The sequence below is a fragment of the Limulus polyphemus genome, unplaced genomic scaffold (genome assembly GCF_000517525.1).
Source record: "Limulus polyphemus unplaced genomic scaffold, Limulus_polyphemus-2.1.2 Scaffold4762, whole genome shotgun sequence".
NCBI lineage: Eukaryota > Metazoa > Arthropoda > Merostomata > Xiphosura > Limulidae > Limulus > Limulus polyphemus.
Window position 1 is genome coordinate 10,273 of NW_013670372.1, and position 22,015 is coordinate 32,287.

Sequence of the window (22,015 nt, forward strand, 5' to 3'; positions counted from 1 at the left end):
ACTTAGAGCTACTTAGGATAAACGAATGTAGTTCTATATTAAAATTTGAAGTCATTCTACAAAGGAAAAAAGGGTAACTTAGGTTTTTGGTAGTTACATGGTCAGTGGAACTGACAGATCCAATTTTGAGATAGGGTAGAGAAAATAACAGATAAACTATATAGTTTTACAGAAAAAAAACTTTCAAATGCATTTAGGACATTTTAACGATTACCCAAAGGAAATTTGAGATGAGGAAAAGTATTTTTAATTTTAACACGAAAATTACTTTACACACTGACTATTCAAAACAAATACTCAATATATTCATGGACAAATCTTTATTTTATTTTATTAAAAATACTTTGCTAAAAAATATTTTTTTTTTGTATGTGAAAGACTGCCAAATTTTGTGAAGTTATGCACACTATATTGAAAGTTAGAAGTATTAAATCTATAACGACTTTAATCGAGTACAAAGAGGTCACATGGTCAGTCAAATTTACCAAACCCGTCTTGAGAGAGTTAAAAACATTTGATAATTATCTGGACGTTATAAAGATTTTGCATTAGTTCCTTAACTCTCACAGCACGGGCTCGGTCCCATGGACTGATCTCGTAACTATTTTGTGCTTATTATGTTATAACTTTTAAATTAGTAAGCATATCTTCACAAAATTTTGCAGATTATCAGTAAATATTACAAGGCTTTCATACACAAAATATAAGATTTATTAATTAAGTTTTAAGATTTTATAAGTAATGTTTTTCTCATGCATTTTTCTCTTCAAATGTTGACTATCCAACATGCAAAGTAATTTTGATTTTAAGATTAAAAATACTTTTATGCATCAGAAAATATTAATATTTCATCAGACAAACTAAAATACTCACTGCCCTGTTTTTTTTAATTACTGTAAGATTTTACTAATTTGTTGAAATTATTGTTTGTTAATACATATTCTAAGTGTCAGGGTTTTAACTATTTATTGGGCAAAGAATTCTTCTACAGTAAGTGTCTGTGACTTGTTGGTGATAAATTTGAACAATAAATGGACAGCACACACTCCACTTTTTTAAAATAATATATTCAAAACAAGTTAAATGTATGTACAAAAATTCCTTATACTATGGATATCACAGTTGTATCTCACAATCTAAATAGTTCTCTTTTTCTTGTCAAAGGGCTACTTAGGCTAATACACTTACTTTAGAATCCATTTGACAAGACGAACTATTTTTCTTTACTTTTATCAAAACAGTATGAGTAAATAATTCACTTATGATACCTTGTGGGTTACTACAGCTGTAATTCAGCTGTTACTTCAAGCAATTGTTTCTTTTTCATCAAAGTCCACACAGTCAGGTTCAATACTTTAGAACACCCTTTGACAAGACAAAAGGGTGTTCTGAAGTAATTGCTCTTTATCTCTACTGTGAAATTCACTATAAAATATCGCCCGTTATGGCTAATCACTCACATGCCAGCTAACTTCACATTTTCTCTCACTAACTAATTTTCTGATTGAACTGAACTGCACTCGACTTTACTGAACTTCACTTCACTTGCACTTGTGAGCCACCTATATAAATAGCTTATTCACTGAGGCCTGGAACTTTCTGTAAAGTGTGTGAATGGTGCTGATTTAATAATACTCAGTTAAGATAAGAAAAATAGTGAAGATTCGAGTAATGTGATGTCAACAATATTAGCAAAGCTTAGACAACAATGTAGTTGCAAACACAGCGTATGACTATTACAGAGTTACGTAATCAAACTTGTCATAACTATTGCCTTTAAAATGAATAACTTATAACTCTTGTTATGAAAAGCTAAACAATCAATAACACACAAAATAAATCAACTAATAACACCCACACTAAACAGTCTTGTATATACGACAATAAGCCCCTCTTCAAGAAAAATATTTACAATATTTTTTTTTGCACTATGTACAAAGATTGTTCTTAGTTCATACACTAAATCTTCTCATATAGTCTACATCAATATTTACAGTTTCTTTGTCGGTCTCTCTTCATGTAGGGCCTATGGTAGGACTTCACCTTAATAGAACCCCTTGTATTCATCTTGATCTTGTGTTGTCTGGGGTCTGTCTTTCCTTAGCTATCTGTATACTGGCACAGTAGATCTTGTTCCTCTTTCTTCTTCTTACCAGTCAGTTCTTCACTTATGTTGACGTTCCTGTACGTCACATCTCCACCAAATGGTCTTAGGCCTGGTTGTTCTTTATCTTCTATTAGGTCTTCTTCTCTCTCTAAATACCTCTTAACAGATTGGCATAGTAACATAGGTCTTCACTTTCACTTTATCGTACATTCTGTCAATAACCTCCTGTACTTCAAAAGTTCTGACTTTGGGTGAATGTTTCATATTTCTCTAGAAAGTATCCATGTCATCTTTCTGTTCATCAAACTTGGGCAGCTTGGGTCAGCTGGCCCAGACTCCATTGTCATTCTTGGATACTTCATCTTTCCATTGGGTGAGCCTGCAATCTCAATTTGTGCTCTTATTCTCACTATTTCCAGTCTCTTCTCTCTTTCTCTCTCTCCTTTTCTTCTTTCACAATTTGTGCTTTTTCTCTCTCTCTATTTCCAGTCTCTCCTTTCTCTCATTTTCTTCTCTTGGTCTTTCTTCCTCTCTTCTCTGTTCTCCTCCTCTCTCTTCTGTTGCCACTCTTCTCTCTTTAGTTCTTGTTGCTTATCGACCTCTCATAGTTCACTGTCTTTTAATCCAACATTCTCACCTCTTTTTATCCATTTATCAAAATCAGCTGACATGGTTAAATATTGTAATTGTAATCTCTACACTATTTTTGCTACCACTAGAGTTATGTTTATATAGGCCTACTTATTTCTGCTGTTGTTTACACCTTCTTTCTACTAGCATTTACCACTGTATAATCCTGACTGGCTCACCAAATGTCAGGGTTTTAAGTATATAGTGGGCTGAGGATTTTTCTACATTAGGTATCTGTGACTTGATGGTGATGAATTTGAACAATAAATGGACAGCACACACTCCACTTTTTTTAAAATAATGTATGTACAAAAATTCCTTACACTATGGATATCACAGTTGTATCTCAAGCTCTAAATAGTTCTCTTATTTCATGTTGAAAGTCCACTTAGGCTGATTCAATTACTTTAGAATCCAACTGACAAGACAAACTATTTTTCTCTACCTTTATCACAAAAGTGTTAATGAATAATTCAATTACACTACCTCATGGGTTACCACACTAAATGTTATGTTGCACAACAGATCTATTGCCTTACATTCCATCATAAAATTGATTTTTATGTTTCATTTTATTTAAAATGTTAATATTTTTTTGTATCAGTTATACTGTTTATAATATTTTTGCATTACTTAGTAATTTTAACATGTTAGGTAACATATGATGGAACTTTATTTCCTTGAACACAAGTTCTACCTGAATTTTTGTGAATTTTTCTGTAGACACTAATTTCCGATAGCCTTCTGATGTATGTATATATGTGCATATATATATATATGCCCAGAAACATAATACGAGATGACCTTACAGCATCATAACTGTTCCAGAAGTATATATGCCATATTTGAAACAGTCCAAAATATTATTAAAGTAATGTTTGAAGTGGAGATGTAACTTTATTAATTGCTAGAAATGATTTATGTTTTTGTTTCTCACTTCTGAAACTGCACTGCATTGGCAGATTTTAAGGGAAAGCAAGGCTTACACATGTACACGTAAGTGCAATATGTACACTTCTCACTCAGTAGAATGCGACTCATTTTTAATTAATATATTCAAACAATTGTTTCTCATGATTGGCCATTAATTTGAATTGTTGAATGAAGCAATTGTATAAAGAGTTGATTGTGATTGTAATTTACAACCTTATATAAGTGATAAACAGGTATAAGGTTTAAAATTTGTTTACCGTGTAAAATTACAATACTGAACAATATTTTAAAGCCAGTGGATAGAAATTAGGCATTATACATTTAAACTGTTGGGCTTTAAGGGTTGATTCATGCAAGCTTCTCTCAATGGTGTAGTCTTCCACTGAATATCAGTTGTTTAATCCCTCTCGCTTTAATATGGACATTGTTTCGTGTATTTGCTGGGCTAACCATCAAGAGCTGGAAGTCAAATAATTTAAATTTTAAACTAAGTTTCATCTTGAGAACATCTGTATGTAAGAGGAAGTTGTATTAAAATACAGTGGTTATAAAGTCTTGCATCTGGTTCAAAAAGGTATAATTCAAATACATCAGTACAGATTAAGTTGAAATTCACAGCATATGATCATCATGACATGCAGAATACAATAGCTCTAAATATAATTTGCCACCAGGTAGTACTTTGCATGCCTTTGATCTTGTGTTAAAGCAATACCTGTGAATTTTGTTCACATTTCTTACAATTAGCTGAGTACAAATCATGAATCAACAAGAAAAAGCAACCATAGTAAAGAATCTAACTGGGAAGCAATGCTGCAAAAGATGGCTGGTGTATTATGTACTGCTTTTTCTTCAATATTTATGAATGAACATTTAAGCAGCATTCTTTGCCCTGAACAGTAACTGGGTGGAAACAAGATTGGACAAGACAATCACAGTAATTCTGAACTAGTTAAGAAAAAAATGTTTAAAGAATAATAAGGCTCAGGAACCAGATAATATTTTCCCTAGAGTTTTGAAGGAGATTAAAAATTTGATATGTGACCCATTTCCTACTACATTTTGCAAGTACTTGAATAGTGGGCAGTTACCAGAAGATCGGAAGTTAGCTAATGTAACTCCTCTTTTCAAGGTGATAAACATTATTCCAGTATTAATAGACTCAATGGTGAGAAATGTATTTGAAATTCTGATAAAAGTTGTTTTGCAAAGTCATTTAACAAAGTTTAAAATTTTTTTGGATAGTCAGCATGGTTTCACTAAAGGAAAATCTTGCCTTACTAATGTTTTGACATTCTTTGAAAAGGTTAATCCTTATGTAGATGAGCGTAAGGGTTTGGATTTGGTGTATCTGGATTTTCAGAAAGAATTTGACAAGGTGCCACATAAAATGTTTGTTAAAAATAATTATCTCTATAGATGTGAGGGATAAGATGACTCATCGGATAGAAAAAAGGGCTGGATGAAAGAAAGCAGAGGGATGTAAATGGAGCTCAGTCAGACTGGATTAATATCACAAGTGGGGTTACCTCAGGGCTCAGTGTTAAGACCTTTCCACTTTTTGATTTACATCAGTGGCATAAATGAAGGGATTGGCAGTAAATTTGTTGATGTTTATAAGGTTTTGGATGTTGCTTTAAAAATCACATAAATCATTTGGTGAGTTGAGAAAATGGGAAATTGACCAAATAAAGTATGGAAATTGTTTTTGTTTTTTTTCATTTACTTAATTGAACTTTTGATAATTATAGGCTACTGCTGAAGCCATCTGTCGTAGAATTGGAGTTTTTGGTGAGAATGAGGATACTTCAGGTTAGTTTTCTTTTTCTTTTGACCATATAAAAACGTTTGAAAATTAGTGGTTATTGAAATGTAAGTTAATTTTCCTTGGACTACCTTATATTATGCTTGTTACCATGATTGTTATTTCCCATTTGTAGGTCTTTCTTTCTCTGGGCGTGAGTTTGATGATCTCTCTCCAAATGAACAGAGATTGGCATGTGCCCGTGCTCGTCTCTTTTCCCGAGTAGAACCAGCCCACAAGAGCAAGATTGTAGAGTTTCTTCAAGCTGATGGAGAGATTTCTGCTATGGTGTGTCTTTACATTATTTTGTCTGATTTTAAAAGTATATCTGTGTCAGTAATAAGGATTAACCTTGCGTTCATGAGTGAGGGTCAAAGTGTGTATATCACACCTTTTACAGTTACATTCAAGATTTAATTAAACAACTTGATCATCAATGTAAGTCAATAAGCTTGGCACTAAAATATAGTTTATAATTCAAATTTTGATATTATATAGGTTTTGGTTTCTTAATTTAAATAAGAAATATCATTAAGTATGGTAGTACTTAATAGTAGGGATCATGATAAAACAAAATGGCAGCCATAAAAATTGCCCACTTAAAAACCATCTTTAAAATGTGTGGACATTAACAATAACTATTTCACATTATTGGCTGAGCAAAACTAGAGTTTATCATACTTATAAAGCCACCTAAATCACTACATACATTTTTATGAAGTGACAAAAATTTCACTATTTCAACAAATTTTCATCTATGTAAGTAAGAAAAAATGACAAAATTTAAAGTTCTAATTTTTCACAGAACTCTTCTGTCTGGGGTGCCAATAGTTCCTTTTCTGTACTGAAAAGGATACTGGTATGTGTGGGTACATTTATGTATGTGTATGTGTCTATATATATATATAAAAATAGATGATGCACTAGCGCCTGACCAGTGAAAGTGGGTTTTCTTGGGGTACTCCCATTTCCCCCCACAGCAAAATTCTGAGAATTGGACCACGGTCCTCCTCCTAGCCCTGAAAAGGGTCAACAGACGGCCTCCTCCCCCACCCAAAATTTTTAGCCCTAATGCTTTATCCCTCCTGATGCAGATTTTTCTACTTTTATTACATTGTTCTTACCATTTTCATTCTCTTTTGTGAGTTATGCACTCACAGTTTCATGTGGTCACGACTACAACTCCTGTTACTGCTGCAGCTGAATTACTGACCACATCCATCAGGTCGGAACCATGATTCTTGTACCATGAAGTGACGGCTCTGGTTCGTCAGGAGTTGACCAGTTTCATGCAATAATCAGAACACACTGATAGTTGTCCTATCACAGTTTCGTGATTGGAAATTTTTGGATTTAGACAGCCTTTTCCCTCCTCCTGTGTCATTTCAGAGGACTTGCCCAGTTCTTATTTCCATTTGGTGGATTTGATTATTCAGGTATGTTATTTTATGACTTTATCTCCCATTTCCTATGTTCCAACCATGCCTATCTCAGGGACTAGCATTTGGGTCGATTCTTAGTGTTTCCTCCTTCCCTGGATATTTGGGTTCATGCAAGTCATTTTGGGGAGCATTTGCATTTGTGGGTCAGTATGCCTCAACCCCCACGAACTGTGAAAGATCGTGCTTTTGATTATCAACATTTGTCTTCCCTGGACCACTCCTTCTTGGGTCAGGGCTGGTGGGGGTCCAACTTCTTCAATTTGCCCACTTTTGACAGTTGATCCATGGGTTCTGAAAGTCATTTTAGTAAGTCTGGTCCTCTACTTCCATTCATCTCCCCCTTTGTCTCACAATCCCATTTCCTTTCCTTCCCCTCCTGATTCATTATAGGAGCCTTCTTTTCCACCATTCTATGGACATATGGCTATTTCTTGCCTCCTCACAAGCCGACTCAGTCCTACATCCTCAGTTTCTTCTGCAGGACACTGTCGTGGTGAGTTTACTTGTAAAAGTGTAGCAGTTTTTTCCTCGAACCCATACAATTATTGGTTTATCTCAGGGTGTTTTTCAACTCCTTCCTCTGTCAGGCCCTACCTGCTCCACTTCAGTTTCAAGCTTCAGAATGTCTCATATGCAGCATCTCATCCTCTTCTTCTGCTACTACACAAAAAGTTCTCTCTCTTTTGGGGATGTGGACTTCTCTTGAACCCCTCATTCCTTTTGGTTGTGCTCTCATGCATCATCATCAGTGGGTTTTGATAGACCAATAGAGGGATCCCTTATATGCCCCTCATATCCTTCCCCATTCCTTAGACTGACTCTGACTTTGGTTGGATCGGGACAATACTACCATGGGTGTTCCTCTTCCTCCTCCAGAATGTCACCTTTTACAGATGCTTCTTTTTTTCTGGTTGGAGGGTGTATCTCAACACCTGGGAGGTTTCAGGGCGATGATGTACTTCCGAGTCCTCTCTTCATATCAGTCTTGGAACTTCTTGCTGTTCTGCTACTAGTTACATATTGGCTGTCTCATATGTAAATTCCACTGCTGCACCAGTTTTTTGCATCGCCTCGCTTTCTCTTCCTTTATATCTGTCAGCCAGGCTCTGGTATATGTCATCCATTTGTACCTACACTCTGTCTTCACACGTGGCTTAGTCCGGTTCACCTGAAGGGCCAGACTTTCACATGTTGTTTCCTTCATTTTCTGTCCTGTTCTTTCTTCTTCCATGGTGATTTACTTACTTACATGGTACATGTATCACTTTTGGTCTATCCTAACAGGTTATAGTCTTTCCCATTCTATGGTTCCTCACATTTGGTTTCCTCTGTTGTGGGCTATAGGGTGGTGTTATCTGCCACCTTTCAGTTTACCTACATTGCTTGTGTTTTCCTGTTGCCAGTTTTATCCATTCTGTTTTGTTCCTTCCATTTTTCCCATCCTCTCTACTCTGCTTCCCTTTCAGATTAGCACATCTGTGTGGTCTTCCATGCTCTTCCCCATCCTATCCTCTGTTGGAACTTTGTCTTTGTGTTCATTATATCACCTTTCCTTGAAATGTTGCAAATGTTGTCTGTCATTCTAATGTGTTTTGATTGATGTTCACATTTTTATTTTCTTTGTTCTCCTCTTTCCAGTTCATTCCTTTATGCCCAAGCCTTTGGCTGCTCAAGAGGATACTGCTACCATTTAATTTTTTCCCTTCCCTTCATTTCCCACCTTTATGATCATTCTGATCCCATCTGCATCCTTTGCTCGGTCAGGGCTCACTGATGGTATATGTCATGTACTGTTCCCTTCCGTGGTTCACGAGTCCATTTGTTTCTTCCATGAAATCCTTACTTCTCCCGTGCCCTTTTTCTCATTACCCTTCAAGGTTGAATTCGCTAGTTAATTTGCCTGAAGTTTTTTTTTTCCTTTTCTCCTGATGATTGCTGCCTTTTTTTTCATGTTTTCTTCCCATTAAATCTGTCACCTTATCTTGTCCATGACTGAATATTTCTATCGTCTCTTGGGGGACATCAGCAGTGCTGTAACTGTTTATCTGTTAGTGTTAAGTACTCCTTTCTTTTCTTTTTTTCAGTGGCCTTTATTGCATATTTGGATCCTGCTCTGTGGCAAGTGTTGCCTGTCTTAAATCCACATTGTATGACCTATGATCATATACCATGCTAGATGACTGTGATTGAGGCTCTTCCTACCACAGACCTGATGTACAATTCCAGATGCTGCCAAGGTGTTGGTTGACTGACTCCATCAATGTGTTCTCTGTGCTCTCAAAATACAATGTCATAACACATATCCAGGTCATATTACACCCACCATTGAGATGGGATGTTGAGCAGGACCTCTCTTATGTGTACCTTGCAGTATTTTGTTTCATAAGTATGTTCATCCCGGACCATACACTCAAGGACTGACATGAGTAAAGCAAACAAGGATTACTGCCTATCTCAGATGATTCGAGCTGTTTGAGGCTCTTCCTGCTGGGGTCCTGATGTACAATTCCAGATGCCACCAGGTGTTGGTTGATTGACTCCATCAATGTGATTGCTCTACTTTTCAAAATAGAGTATTGTGGCCACCTATTGCACTGTTTCCAGTGCTGTGGTTCTCAGGACTCTACAACATATTTTTTCTCTCCTTGTTCTAGTGGAGTGTGGGAGTCCTTGCAACTTACCAGTTCCTAGCTGCTGCAGTGGTGGACCAGAAAGGCCTGTCTTCCCGAGTGTGCACAATAACACTCAGTTGAGAATAGGGCAGTGGCATTCGGCTGGTGTAGATGGCCTTTCCTACCATAGACCTGATGTATAATTCCAGATGCCACCAGGTGTTGGATGTAGCACTCTGCCATATATTGCAGTTTGTCCCTCCAGCTGAGGCACCCTCCTTTGTACCATCTGCTGGATGTTGATTCCTGGGGATTGGGTGTTGGTTGGAGCTGGACCAGCCACATTAAGTCTTCACATCTGTTTGGATGATACCCTCCTACTACCGAGAACTGGAAGATAAATTCCCAATGCTGCCTGGGTTTTTCTCCTTTTTACCATCTGCCAGATGTTGGATCCTGGTGTATCTGGTGCTGGTTGTGTTGGAGGTGCACACATGCGGAAGCAGGTTCTTGGTATAGAAACTCCTCTTTCTGGGTGGTACCCATTTTTGAAGTGAAAGGTAGAGGACCCTCTTTCCTACCACAGCCCTGACATACAATTCCAGATGCTGCCAGGTGTTGGTTAAGGTCGAACTCCCATTTATGGTCTGTCACACTGTAGCCACTCTACACTAATTTTCCTTGAGGGTGATACATTACTAAAGGGTCAGAAATGGGGCAGTCTCCCATAAGTGTCTTGTTTTTAATTCCATCTCACCCATCCTCCCCTCTTCCGGTGTGGTTTGGTTTGATCTGACCAATCTCGAAGTGGTTAACATATACAATATTAGAGAAGGTGCTAGTTAAAATAAGGGTAATGTTGCACTCCTATTTGTGGAGGGTTGCTGTATAGTTATGCAGAAATAAGTGAGAGTATCAAGGGTAGTAGCAAGCAAAAAAGTTGTTCTGATAGAGAGCAGTATAAGTAAAGAAAGCATATTGTGAGAAGAAGTAAGTATCTATCACAAATACATTTTCAGTTTAGGAAAATGTTACTTTCTGTTACAAACTGCAGTCATTCTAGAAAGAAAAGAAAAAGATAATTTAGATGTATTTTGTATTTTTTGTGGTAGTTACAAGTTCAGCCAAATGGACCAAGCCTATGTAGTGTTAGGGTAGATAAAATAACATAAGATATGAAATTTTATGAAAAAAATATTCTTATATTCATTTAGAAGATTCTACAAATTGAATAAATGGAAATATGAAATCTTAAGCATTTATTTCTAACATGAAAATCACCTTGCATTCAAACTAGATAGAATCCTTATCACTCTGACTAAAGTAAATTCAAATCTTTAGTAGAAATACTTTATTGAAAGTTCTGATTTTTTTGTTTCCAAAATACTCATAATGTTTACTAAAAGCTTACAAATTGTGTGAACATGCATTAAATAATTTCAATAATCTTTATGTTACTAGTGTATAAAATGCCAGTTTAGAAGTCCCAGCAGAAGTATACTTTTCAACTTGGGAATATAAAAAACAAGTTTTGGTGTGAATAGAATTGTGTGCCTCTGCCTTGAAGAGCCACTAATAATTTAGTGTAAAGGTATTTACCAATATGTAAAAAGCATTACGTATGTTTTTTTCTTTCTGTAGAAAGTTCTGCTACTACCTTTCATTATTTTGATAGAATCTTTAACTTTTTTTTTACTGTGGAAAGAGCAAATGCTTTTCAAGAGTATACTGAGCTCATAGTAATTTTCATTCACAAAAGAATAATAACAGCTCGTATTAGTTGTATTAGTCTTTAGATTTTTTTATTCTTTGTTATAGTATTTTTCATTTCAAGAAGTTGTCGTCTTTTCATACATTACAATATTAAGACCTTTGTATTCAGTTTAAGATTATGCTTTTATAATTTCATTTGTATTACCTTAATTTAGACAGGTGATGGTGTGAATGATGCACCTGCTTTAAAGAAGGCAGAGATTGGTATTGCCATGGGCTCAGGAACAGCTGTAGCCAAGTCAGCAGCTGAAATGGTATTAGCGGATGACAATTTCTCCACCATTGTGTCTGCTGTAGAAGAGGGCAGAGCGATCTACAACAACATGAAACAGTTTATCCGTTACCTGATATCTTCTAACATTGGTGAAGTTGTAAGGTAATATTTATTTAATAGACAAAAGATGTTGTGTGAGCTTTATTTTCAAATTACCTTTCTTCTTTTTATTGATTTATGTTGGAATGAGCTCATTTTAAATCTCTCTATTCACGTAACATTATACTAAAAAGTATCATCACAAAAGCTTTTTGAACAAAGAAATTAATACTTAATTTTCTCACTTTCTCATTAGCTCTCTAATAAGAAACTTCTCACCTCATATTTAGAAAAATTTCTTTAAATTTTGTTTCTGTTGTATATTATTTTTGATATAGCTACAGTATATGCATAACATATTATAAAACTTGTTTTCAGCATTTTCATGACTGCTGCTTTGGGTCTTCCTGAAGCACTTATACCTGTGCAACTCTTATGGGTGAACTTGGTGACTGATGGTTTACCAGCTACAGCCTTGGGCTTCAACCCTCCAGATTTGGACATAATGGACCGTCCTCCAAGGAGAGCTGATGAATCTTTGATTTCTGGGTGGTTGTTTTTCCGTTACATGGCAATTGGAAGTAAGCTAAATTTATTTTCAGACATGGTGAGACTGTCAAATCCATTCTTCACCAGTTGATTGTTGATGTGTTTAACTATAAATAATAATGATATTAGATGTCTCCATTGTAAGTTTCCTTCTGTTCATTATATTTTGTATCTGTAGTTAACTAAATATTTGTTTTTCACAATCCTAATCTAGCTTTTTCAAATTAGTTTAGCTTCCTCTTCTTGTTCATCGGTATCTGTAATGATATAATAATGCCTGTCGGATTACTCTGTATTATGTTTCTGCTCATTCTGTGTTATTATTCCTTATATGTTCATGTTTATACGTGTTACATCACTCTGTACTGCATTTTCTTTTGATTCTTTGGTATTATTCATTATTTGTTACTGTTCATACATGTCCCATCTTTGGTTTGTTATTGATACACCAAGACCTGAGTATGATAAAATTTGTATCACATTTACCTTGTCTGTTCTGCTTATATGTTGAATCAATATGAAAAAATCATTTCATGTAAGATTTTATCATTTTTTAGTATATGTTGGTGCTGCCACAGTAGGAGCAGCAGCCTGGTGGTTCATGGTGGCAGAAGGAGGTCCTCACATGAACTACTATCAACTGACTCATCATTTAGCCTGTCCAAATGATCCAAATAACTTCAAAGGAGTGGACTGTAATGTGTTTAATGACCCTCATCCAATGACTATGGCATTGTCTGTTCTTGTAACTATAGAAATGTTAAATGCTCTTAACAGGTAAGTTTGAATTCTGGACTGGTATAGAACTTTGGATTGTACAGGGTGATTATAAAGAAAGTTTTGCAGTTCATCTCATCATATCTCTCAAAGAGTCTGACATGGGAAGGTGAAATTGCACAGGAATGTTAAGGGTATGATGCAGATACAAATGCCACAGTTGTCACTTGTTGCCACCATGGGTATAAATGGGCCTGTCTGCTGCAGTGCAGCTCGTTCAACCAACATGAAACTGACATGTGTGCAAAAAAGGTGAACTAGTGAAATATTACCCCAAAGGATGCGATACCTAGGCATCTCTCAGAAAATACTGTAAAGTGCATAACATCCACAGAGGACTTTGTTTTAGTGCATAAATTCATTAAAACATTTGAGGGTACATGTTGCACTTGTGATAAGCCATGTACAAGCAGACCACCGACACTTATGGAAACTATCATCAAGGTCAGCCATACTGTAGCAGAAAAAGCCAGTACAAGCACTTATAGGTGCTCATTATGTCATCCTGTGTCTAGATTTGCCAGTTTCAACTTAAGGCTCTTTGATCAACTTTGTGAATACTTCCTTACAAGCTGGTATCATGTCCAAACACTGAAGGAGATGGATTTAACATGACACTTCTTGCACTGCAGTTCTTGGCAAGACTGGAATTCAATAACCAGTGGTCTGCCAATATCTTATTGAATGATGAAGCAGACTTCGCCATTTTGAGAAGTGTCAAATCATGCATCTAAGTTATCTGGTCAAAACTAATTCATATTTAATAATTCCTAAACTCATCCATGATGCTAAAGTAACAATGTTTTGTGGTTTCATAGCTGACCATACTTTTTCAAAGAACCATCAATACATGGAATCCAAATTTGACAAAATGTGATAGACACTATGGTTTTCATGCAGGACGGTACCTCTCTGATATTGATAACATGGTGAAACACGTCTTGTGGGAGCCTTTTCAGAACAGAATTGTTTTATGCTAATTTTCCTTGAGAATAGCCACCTAATTTTTCAGACTAGCTGAGGAGTTGCTTGAACTCATGGACATAACATGGGAAGCCTTGCACAATTTTCGACTTCAAGTATGCAATTGTCTAAGAAGTAATCAGCATATGTGATGAGGTGTGAGTTGTTGCTGTAATGGCTGTTGCCACACAGATGCAATGCATTCTGTACCCTGGAGAAGATAATTTTCAACAGTTTCTGTAATTGATGAGACATTAGGCCATCCATAATGGTACCCTTGGTGGCAGTTTTACAATGGTGGCACTTGCATCCACATGATACTATTTGCACCTCTTGTCATGCCTTCTGTTTGTGAGGTATGATATCCTGAACTGTGAAACTTTAAAATCATTCTTGACATTGATAAATAGCCAAACATTTCTCGAGATGTTTCAATGGACATTCATTTAGACGTCTTACATCTTAGGTTTTCAGATGGGTCTCGTTCATTAGCCTTAGCCTTGAAATTTATAGCAAAATACACTTCTTAAGATGTGTGTGTGTGTGTGTTATATTTTGTGACTGAATTATTTTTGTAACAAGTATTTTAAGTGCATTGTATAATTATGAAACTTTATCATTTTGCTTGTAGAATGTGACAGTATTTAGGTGTAATAGTTCAGAAGCTACAATTTTGTGAATAAATACTATAGAATGGCTCCAAATGTACAATTACATTTGGATAAGTTTTGGATTCCTATGAGACATAATATCTTGCTATCTCTTAAGCAGTTTTACTTGGATATATTGATAGATCTCAGAAGATACTAAGTAAGATTGAAAAGTCATAAAAACACAATTTATTTGCTAAGTTCATAACATGTTCCTTGGCTTTTTTAATATTCGTATGGTGAAACAAATGCTTATTTAGATAATAAAATTCTTGCATACATAGAGAAATTTTTACTTCATATTTTTTAATAGTATGAAATACTGAAGTGCCTCTAACTTTGAAAACAAAATTTCTAATTTCAGAACTAGACTAACTAGTTATATACTAACTATACTAGAGGTATAAATTGTGGTGATATAAAGCCTTATTTTCCTGTTTTTTTATTGACGGGAATACTGACATCATGTTTTCTGAGAAGGGGGTTATTTTTATAAAACACTGTTGCTGCTACAGAACCTTTAATTTCTTTCTTCTATTTATGTTGTTGCAATAACAACTGAACAAGTAAAAGTAGATGAATTAAAATAGCAAATTAAAAGAATGTATATAAAATGCCCTCTGTTCATATCTGAAAAAAGGTAAGAAGAAAAAGCAATCAAAGATAAATTTCATCAAATACAGAAAAGTTATTAAATTAAAATTTAAACCACTTCTCAAGTTTTACCTTGGAAGAACAGAAGGCATTCAAAAAACAACCAGAAATTTAAATATAACTGAGTTTATATTTAACTTACGTTTTAGTATGCTTTTATTAGATTTCTTTATAATTCTTATCAAAGTGGTTAATACTCAAATTCTATGGATATTTTTTTCCTGACATATGTTATATGTGCTTAATTGTAATGTAATATGAATTCAGTTAAAAATAAAATACTTTTGTACATCATATATATTTTATTTTCATATTTTTCCATCAATAGACTCGTTGACCTTGTGATAATTTTCTTCCGTACTAATACCAGTTGTTTTTGTTTATGGAAGATGCAGTGAGTTTGATAATATAGATTGTAATATCAGTTCTTATACATTTCTTCCTTTATATTATGAATTCATATTAATTTATTTTAACTTTAATAAATAAGAATAGAAGAATTAAGAGAAGTAGAAATGGATTAAGGCTGAAGTGTACGATTTTTACAGTTTGTCAGAAAACCAGTCTCTACTAGCTATGCCTCCTTGGACCAATTGGTGGTTAGTGTCAGCCATAACACTATCAATGACTTTGCATTTTATGGTCTTGTATATTGAGATCCTCTCGGTATGTATATGTGTGATTTACTTACTGTTGTACGTGAATACTAGTTAATGTTACTATATCTTTTTGTAATCTTTCTTCACTAAAGTATATTTCAAAAGTATCTGTAGGCAACATGGGATTCATAGATTGAATATATGAATAGGTTTAAAAAAAAAAGGGTTTTAGTCATGAATTCGAAGAAATGTGAAAAATATTTATGTTTCATGGTAATTCAAAAATAGGGGTGGCATGTTTACGATTTAGCTTTTTCAGACTTGCAGAATTCAAGATGAATGTTCAAGTTCCAGTCTTTCATTACATTGTACAGGTATAACTTTGTGTTATACTGTAAGTTTGTTTTGTGATTCCATGGTTAATTCTCAGACACACAGATGGTCAGTACATACACTAATTTTTTATTCCAAATTTTAGCTGCTTAGTTTCGAAAGAAGTTTTATCTAGGCTTTGTATAAAGTATTTTATTCTAAAGTGTAGCGTACTTTCACATTAAAATTATTTGATTTGTTTATACATATAATTTAAGGTCAACAGTGCACCTTTTGGTGCATCTAGGCCATCCCAAGAATAAAAAACACTCAAAGCCAGCCTTTATCATTCAAATATTTACCAAGCCTTCCCTTAAACTCGCTTAAATTAACTGTATCTATAACATTTGAAGAGAACCCATTCGAAAGGCCAATCACCCTGTTAGAAAAATAAAGCTATCTACTGAAGATGACTTTTACCCTACCAAAATTTTTACTTGTGTCCCCTAGTCTTAACATTGTCACCATTAAATACAACAGTAGATGATGCATCAACTCTATCAATTCCCTTAACAATTTTAAACACCTCAATCAAATCCCCCTCTAACTCTTCTTTTTACAAGAGTAAACAATTTTGGAGATCTTAATCTATCCTCACATGACAACCTTTCTATCCCAGGTATCATCTTAGTAGCCCTCCTCTGAAGCTTTTCCAACAATTCAATGCTCTTTCTAAGTGTATTGAATATGTAAAGGGATACACACTAAGTATATTTAATTCCATTACGATCACTCACCTCCATACACAGAAAGCTATTTTTCTCTTGAATTACCTAATCTGCCTGAGATACTTACATGTCACCAGTTTTTTTGAAAACTCCCACATGACATTCAACTAATGCATCATGCAGCAAAACCCTTCACCAATAGTAGGAATGCAACATACTTCCTTGCACAACTGCAGTCTCTACATTTTGTTCTTTTCTTTGGCACGATTGCACTTTGATCTTTGTTTTTTTGCTGAGGCTTGTACTTCAACAATTCTACTTTGTATTTTCAACCTTTATAATATGAATTCACAGATTAACAGGAATTCTTTTTTCTGATGAAGTAAGTACAACTGTTACCAACAATTTAAGAAGTTTTTGCCTGTTGAGATTGTGACAGCCATTTTGTATTGCAAAGGGTGCCATTCCGATTGACACTGCAGTATGAAGAAGAATAACGTCGCCTCATCCACCCTATGATGGGGTCCATGTTGCCATCTTCTTCTATCCCTGCCACACAATCTCCTTCACAGATTTTGAAGCTGAAGTTGAGGAGGATGAAGTGGAGTGACTTTTCACCCTATACTTCTCTACCTGCTGCATATCTCTTGACTTTCCCACCTTACATAAGCCTTCTACTCGTTTACTTTCTTCTCCGTAGATGAGCTGTGTACGAATACTTATCACAAGTGCCCTTCTCCCACAGCTAGTTTTGACCAGTAGAGTCTGATAGTTGAGAAGATGTGCACCCATGGTACAGTCTGATAAGCCCCAACCTCACTAAACTTATTAGCCATCCAAATGTCTTGTGTGTGAGTACTTGGATGGTCACATACTTATTCCACCCATACTTGTGACACCATGCAGGCCTTTTGTCTCTTCTAGTCCTGTTCATAGGCAAAGAGTATTCCCTGGGTGAGAGGAGATGCTGTCTCCCACAGGTGTGCCCCTATGAAGCCCTTGTCATAAGATGTGACATCCCATGGGCTTCCTTTGGATGCTTACTGAAGGGAGCTCATCTAGGTAACTTTTGTATTGGTCTCTCCACCATCTCAGTGTGGGATTCTAGCTTTCTGTGTATGGAGATGAGTGATTGTATCAGAAGTTGACATTTTGCATAATTGATTTCTGATAGATACTTGCCTCCATATACATTCTCACTCATCCTCCCAACTTTCCTGGTGCACTTTTATTTGTGGCTTTACCAAAGAATGAAATATTTTGTGTAGGAGGTGTGTTGCACTCCTATTGGTGGAGGGTTTTGCTAGATGATACGTCATCATGCAGTAGCACATTTTCACGTGAACTTTAGATTGGAATTTTCACAAGGCTGGTGGCATGCAAGTCTTTCAGGCAGATTAGCACAATTCAAGAGCAAATAGCTTTCTGTGTATGGAGTTGATTATCTATCAGAAATACATTTTCAGCTAAGGAAAATATTAACTTTCTTGCATTTTGTTTATTAAAAATATCTGTTAAACTTTATAGATGTCAGTATAGGTATATATATATGTATATATATGTGTGTGTGTGTGTGTATGTGTGATTTAATATTTTAACACATCATATATTTTTAGTATTCCCAATTCATTCATGAAGAAGAAAGATCTACCTTTCAGATTATGTGATTTGTTTAGTGAATATTTTTCTATTCTATGTGATTTCATAGTATCATAACTATATGATATATAATCTTATAGGTATTAAATGGCTCAGTTTTTACTTACACAGTATAATTATGTATCTATATGAAAGATGGTTGAAATTAGTTTCAACTCTAAACATTCAGTGTTTTGTAATCTCTGTTTTCAATGAGTTATATTTAGAGAAAATGATATGCTAGACCTCTGATTTAATTTATTTTGTTGTTGTTTTGTTATGTTTCTTCACAACAAAGTTGACAAATGTTTTTTTTTTTTCTCATTGTTTTTCAGACTGTATTTTCTATTTGTCCACTCTCCTTTGAGGAGTGGATGGCAGTATTGAAGATCTCCCTTCCAGTTATCATCTTAGATGAAACAATGAAGTTTGTAGCCCGCAAGTTTGTTGATGGTAGCAATCCTTTTACTGAACTTCATTGGATCTTGGCAGTTTGGGCTGTCTATGCTGGCCTCATGATGTACTCCCCAGTCTAATGGTTCCCATTCTTTTTCTTAAAGCCACAGCTCCCTCTTCCCTTACCTTTGAATGGTGCATCCTGTGGGTTATTTGAATGAATCCTACTTCTCCTGGTTTAAAGTGTTAGGATTGCTTGTGCATTTTTGATTTTCTCCTCTGCTCTTGATCTGTGGGAGTGAAATATAGTTTTTGAACCTTAATCTTTTGGGCTTCAAATTCCTGCCTGATTTTTTCATATACTTTTAACAACCCTTTGGAAGTGTTCTTAACCTACTAAGTCTAAACATTTATTTCTTTTTTTTTTTACATCTAACATTACATGTAAAACTTTTAAACACAGTAGTAATATCTTGCAATGACAGGGTAGAATTTGCTGTACAGTAAAAAAGTCAAAATTTAATGTAAGAATAATTTTCATTCATTACAAATGATGAACTTTATAAATGTAACACCTTTTATTTTGCTTTGATAATTTGCTTTCATGTTATATTTTGTTTTGTTGAATATGGGGTTTCAATCATTTCCCATTTTCCTGCCTGATTCCTACTTCTCACAGCCAAACTCTCAGAAGACATGAAAATTGAGCCAGTTTGCCAGGTGGTGGTTCACACAACAATTCCTCATTCATGGTCAGGTGCCAGTGATAGCGAAGCATGTCGATATCGATATCGTGATATTACAACATCCCAACATGGAATGAACTCTGTATATTCACCCCACCATGCCAACATAACAGTTTTTTCCAAGTCTAAATCATCTAGTCTAACTCAATGTGTATGATGTATTTATATATATATAACACTGTGTGTATATATGTATTTACCTATTTCCAAAAGAAATCCTGTAGTTGATCCTTTTAATTTAATCTTAAAATAATAATACTCTTTTTATATTGAGAATATTTTTCCTATGTATTTTTGTGTCCCTTACAGAGTTTTAGATAAATCTAGACAAAATTCCTTGGAAATAATGCACCCTGACAATTTTCAACAATAATGATGAATGATTACTTGCATTTGATGTAAAAAAGAATCATGGAAAGCATGTGAGTGAGAATGGTATGCATGTAAATGTAGACACAATATAGCTTAATGACTGTGGTAAGCATAGCCTCATGCTTTTAAAGTTTATTCAAATGAAGAAAAATTTAAACATCTCAATTATAATTGAAATTTTGTTTATTTCTTAGCATTTATAAAACCTTAAAATCATCAATTTTTTATGTCATTGTTTTGCGTGATGACATTATTTATTAACTCTAATTAAAATATGTAAATGTTTTGCAAGATTCAAACTTGAAGCAGATTTTAATTTTCATTGAGATGAAGTAAACAAATAAAATAGTTTTTTTGCCAACTAATTATGTAAATATCAAAATAATACAACAGGTATAACATTTATTTTTGAATATTTATTTATTTTTTAGTACAATCATTGAACAAACAGTATTATGCATGTTGATAATTTCTGAACATCTGCTATACAGCTTGTTAACATTAAGGGTAGTCTTTTGATAGCAACCATAATTGTAAACAATTTTTCCTTGAAATATTTCTTATTTTACTTTTGCAACATTTGTAATCCAGAGATTACATAATGTTTGTATGGAACTGATAAATCTTAGGTTGTATATTAGGTAAGTTAGTAGTTAAGTGAATCGGAACATAAAAAATGATGTATTTTGTTTTAAATTAACATTAAATGTTGAAATTTTTGTTTGTTTGAGTTTTTTTCTAAAGCTTATTTATAATGGTCAAACACTACATTTTATACAAAAAAGAAAGTATAAGCTTTAACAGTACACTTGTGCTAGGTATGAATGTGACCATTATAACTATAAAGCAGCAAAACTTATAGGAACTTTACACAAATTATAATACAATTGTGTACAGGTAGGCCACACAAGCATTAAACTTCAGAAATTGCTAGTAAAATGCACTTTTCTGTTTTTCTTGAGTAGTAATGTTTGCAGATAACAGCATGAAATAAAGTTTGAAGAGTTGTGATAATCATGCCACTAAAATACTATTAATTAAATGGTTGTGATGATTAATCTCTTCATCAAAATAGAGACCATTTTGTTTGTTGAGTGTAGAAGTTAAAGAGAACAAGAAGCTAACTTCCAGACAGGTATTGTAACTCTTGTTGTGTTTTACTTTTACCAGCTGCATGTGTTTTACTCTGCAACACATTTCATTTAGGTATTATGTTTCTGTGTCTTAATATATAAAACATAGTTTGTGTTTGTCACTTAAACTTTGCTTATCTTTCTTGGATGGTTGATAGTTCTGAATAACTTGGATTTATAGCTGAATTTTTCCTTATAGTTTGTTTCCTTGTGAATGGCTGCTGTATATAAACTTTTTGCTTCTTTGCTTATAACTTACATTTCGTAATGTTTACCCAAACTTGAGTGTACTGTATTTGTCTTCACTACACTTTCTATAGATATAGTCATGTCTGCATAATTGTTGTTATTTAAGTTGTAGTATTAAGCTTGAAAAGGTATTACTAAAAATAAGGGGGCCCTAGTTGACCTTAAAAGTTTTTGAAGTATATACACACACACACAATATTTAGAATTTTGAGTTATACCTTGGTATTTTACAGTGAAACATTAAATGTTTTTTATTCCGTTGTTTAATAATTGAAACTATATTATGTAAACCCCACAGTGGCACAGCGGTATGTCTGCGGACTTACAACGCTAGAATCCTGGTTTCGATACTCGTGGTGGACAGATCACAGATAGCCCATGATGTAGCTTTGTGCTTAATTACAAACAAACACAAATATTATGTAGATTTTTTCCCTATTGTAATGATTGCTAAAGTAGAAGTTTATAGATTATTGTACAAATAGTTGCTATTGCTGCTTTCACAAAATAGTTATGACATTATTTTTATCATTTTTTATATTGGTGTGTAATTTTTCTTTAAAGCCATTTGATGTATTTGGAGTTAAAGTTTGCTATCAAGAATGAACCAGAAAAGAAGTTCATACTACTTGTAG

General features: G+C 34.4%; 1 protein-coding gene across 1 annotated transcript in view; it reads left to right on the forward strand.

The window, feature by feature from the left end:
* Window positions 1-22,015, forward strand: part of LOC106471652 (calcium-transporting ATPase sarcoplasmic/endoplasmic reticulum type-like) — a gene marked incomplete at its 5' end in the record, with an annotated part of 35,818 nt that overhangs the window by 4,857 nt on the left and 8,946 nt on the right. The window contains 9 exons of the mRNA XM_013932266.2: window positions 5,422-5,482; window positions 5,611-5,762; window positions 11,457-11,677; window positions 11,993-12,195; window positions 12,721-12,940; window positions 15,756-15,873; window positions 18,820-18,937; window positions 19,560-19,777; window positions 21,074-21,133. Of these exons, the coding sequence (XP_013787720.2) occupies window positions 5,422-5,482; window positions 5,611-5,762; window positions 11,457-11,677; window positions 11,993-12,195; window positions 12,721-12,940; window positions 15,756-15,873; window positions 18,820-18,937; window positions 19,560-19,777; window positions 21,074-21,133 (1,371 nt within the window). The remainder of the gene's footprint in view (window positions 1-5,421; window positions 5,483-5,610; window positions 5,763-11,456; window positions 11,678-11,992; window positions 12,196-12,720; window positions 12,941-15,755; window positions 15,874-18,819; window positions 18,938-19,559; window positions 19,778-21,073; window positions 21,134-22,015) is intronic.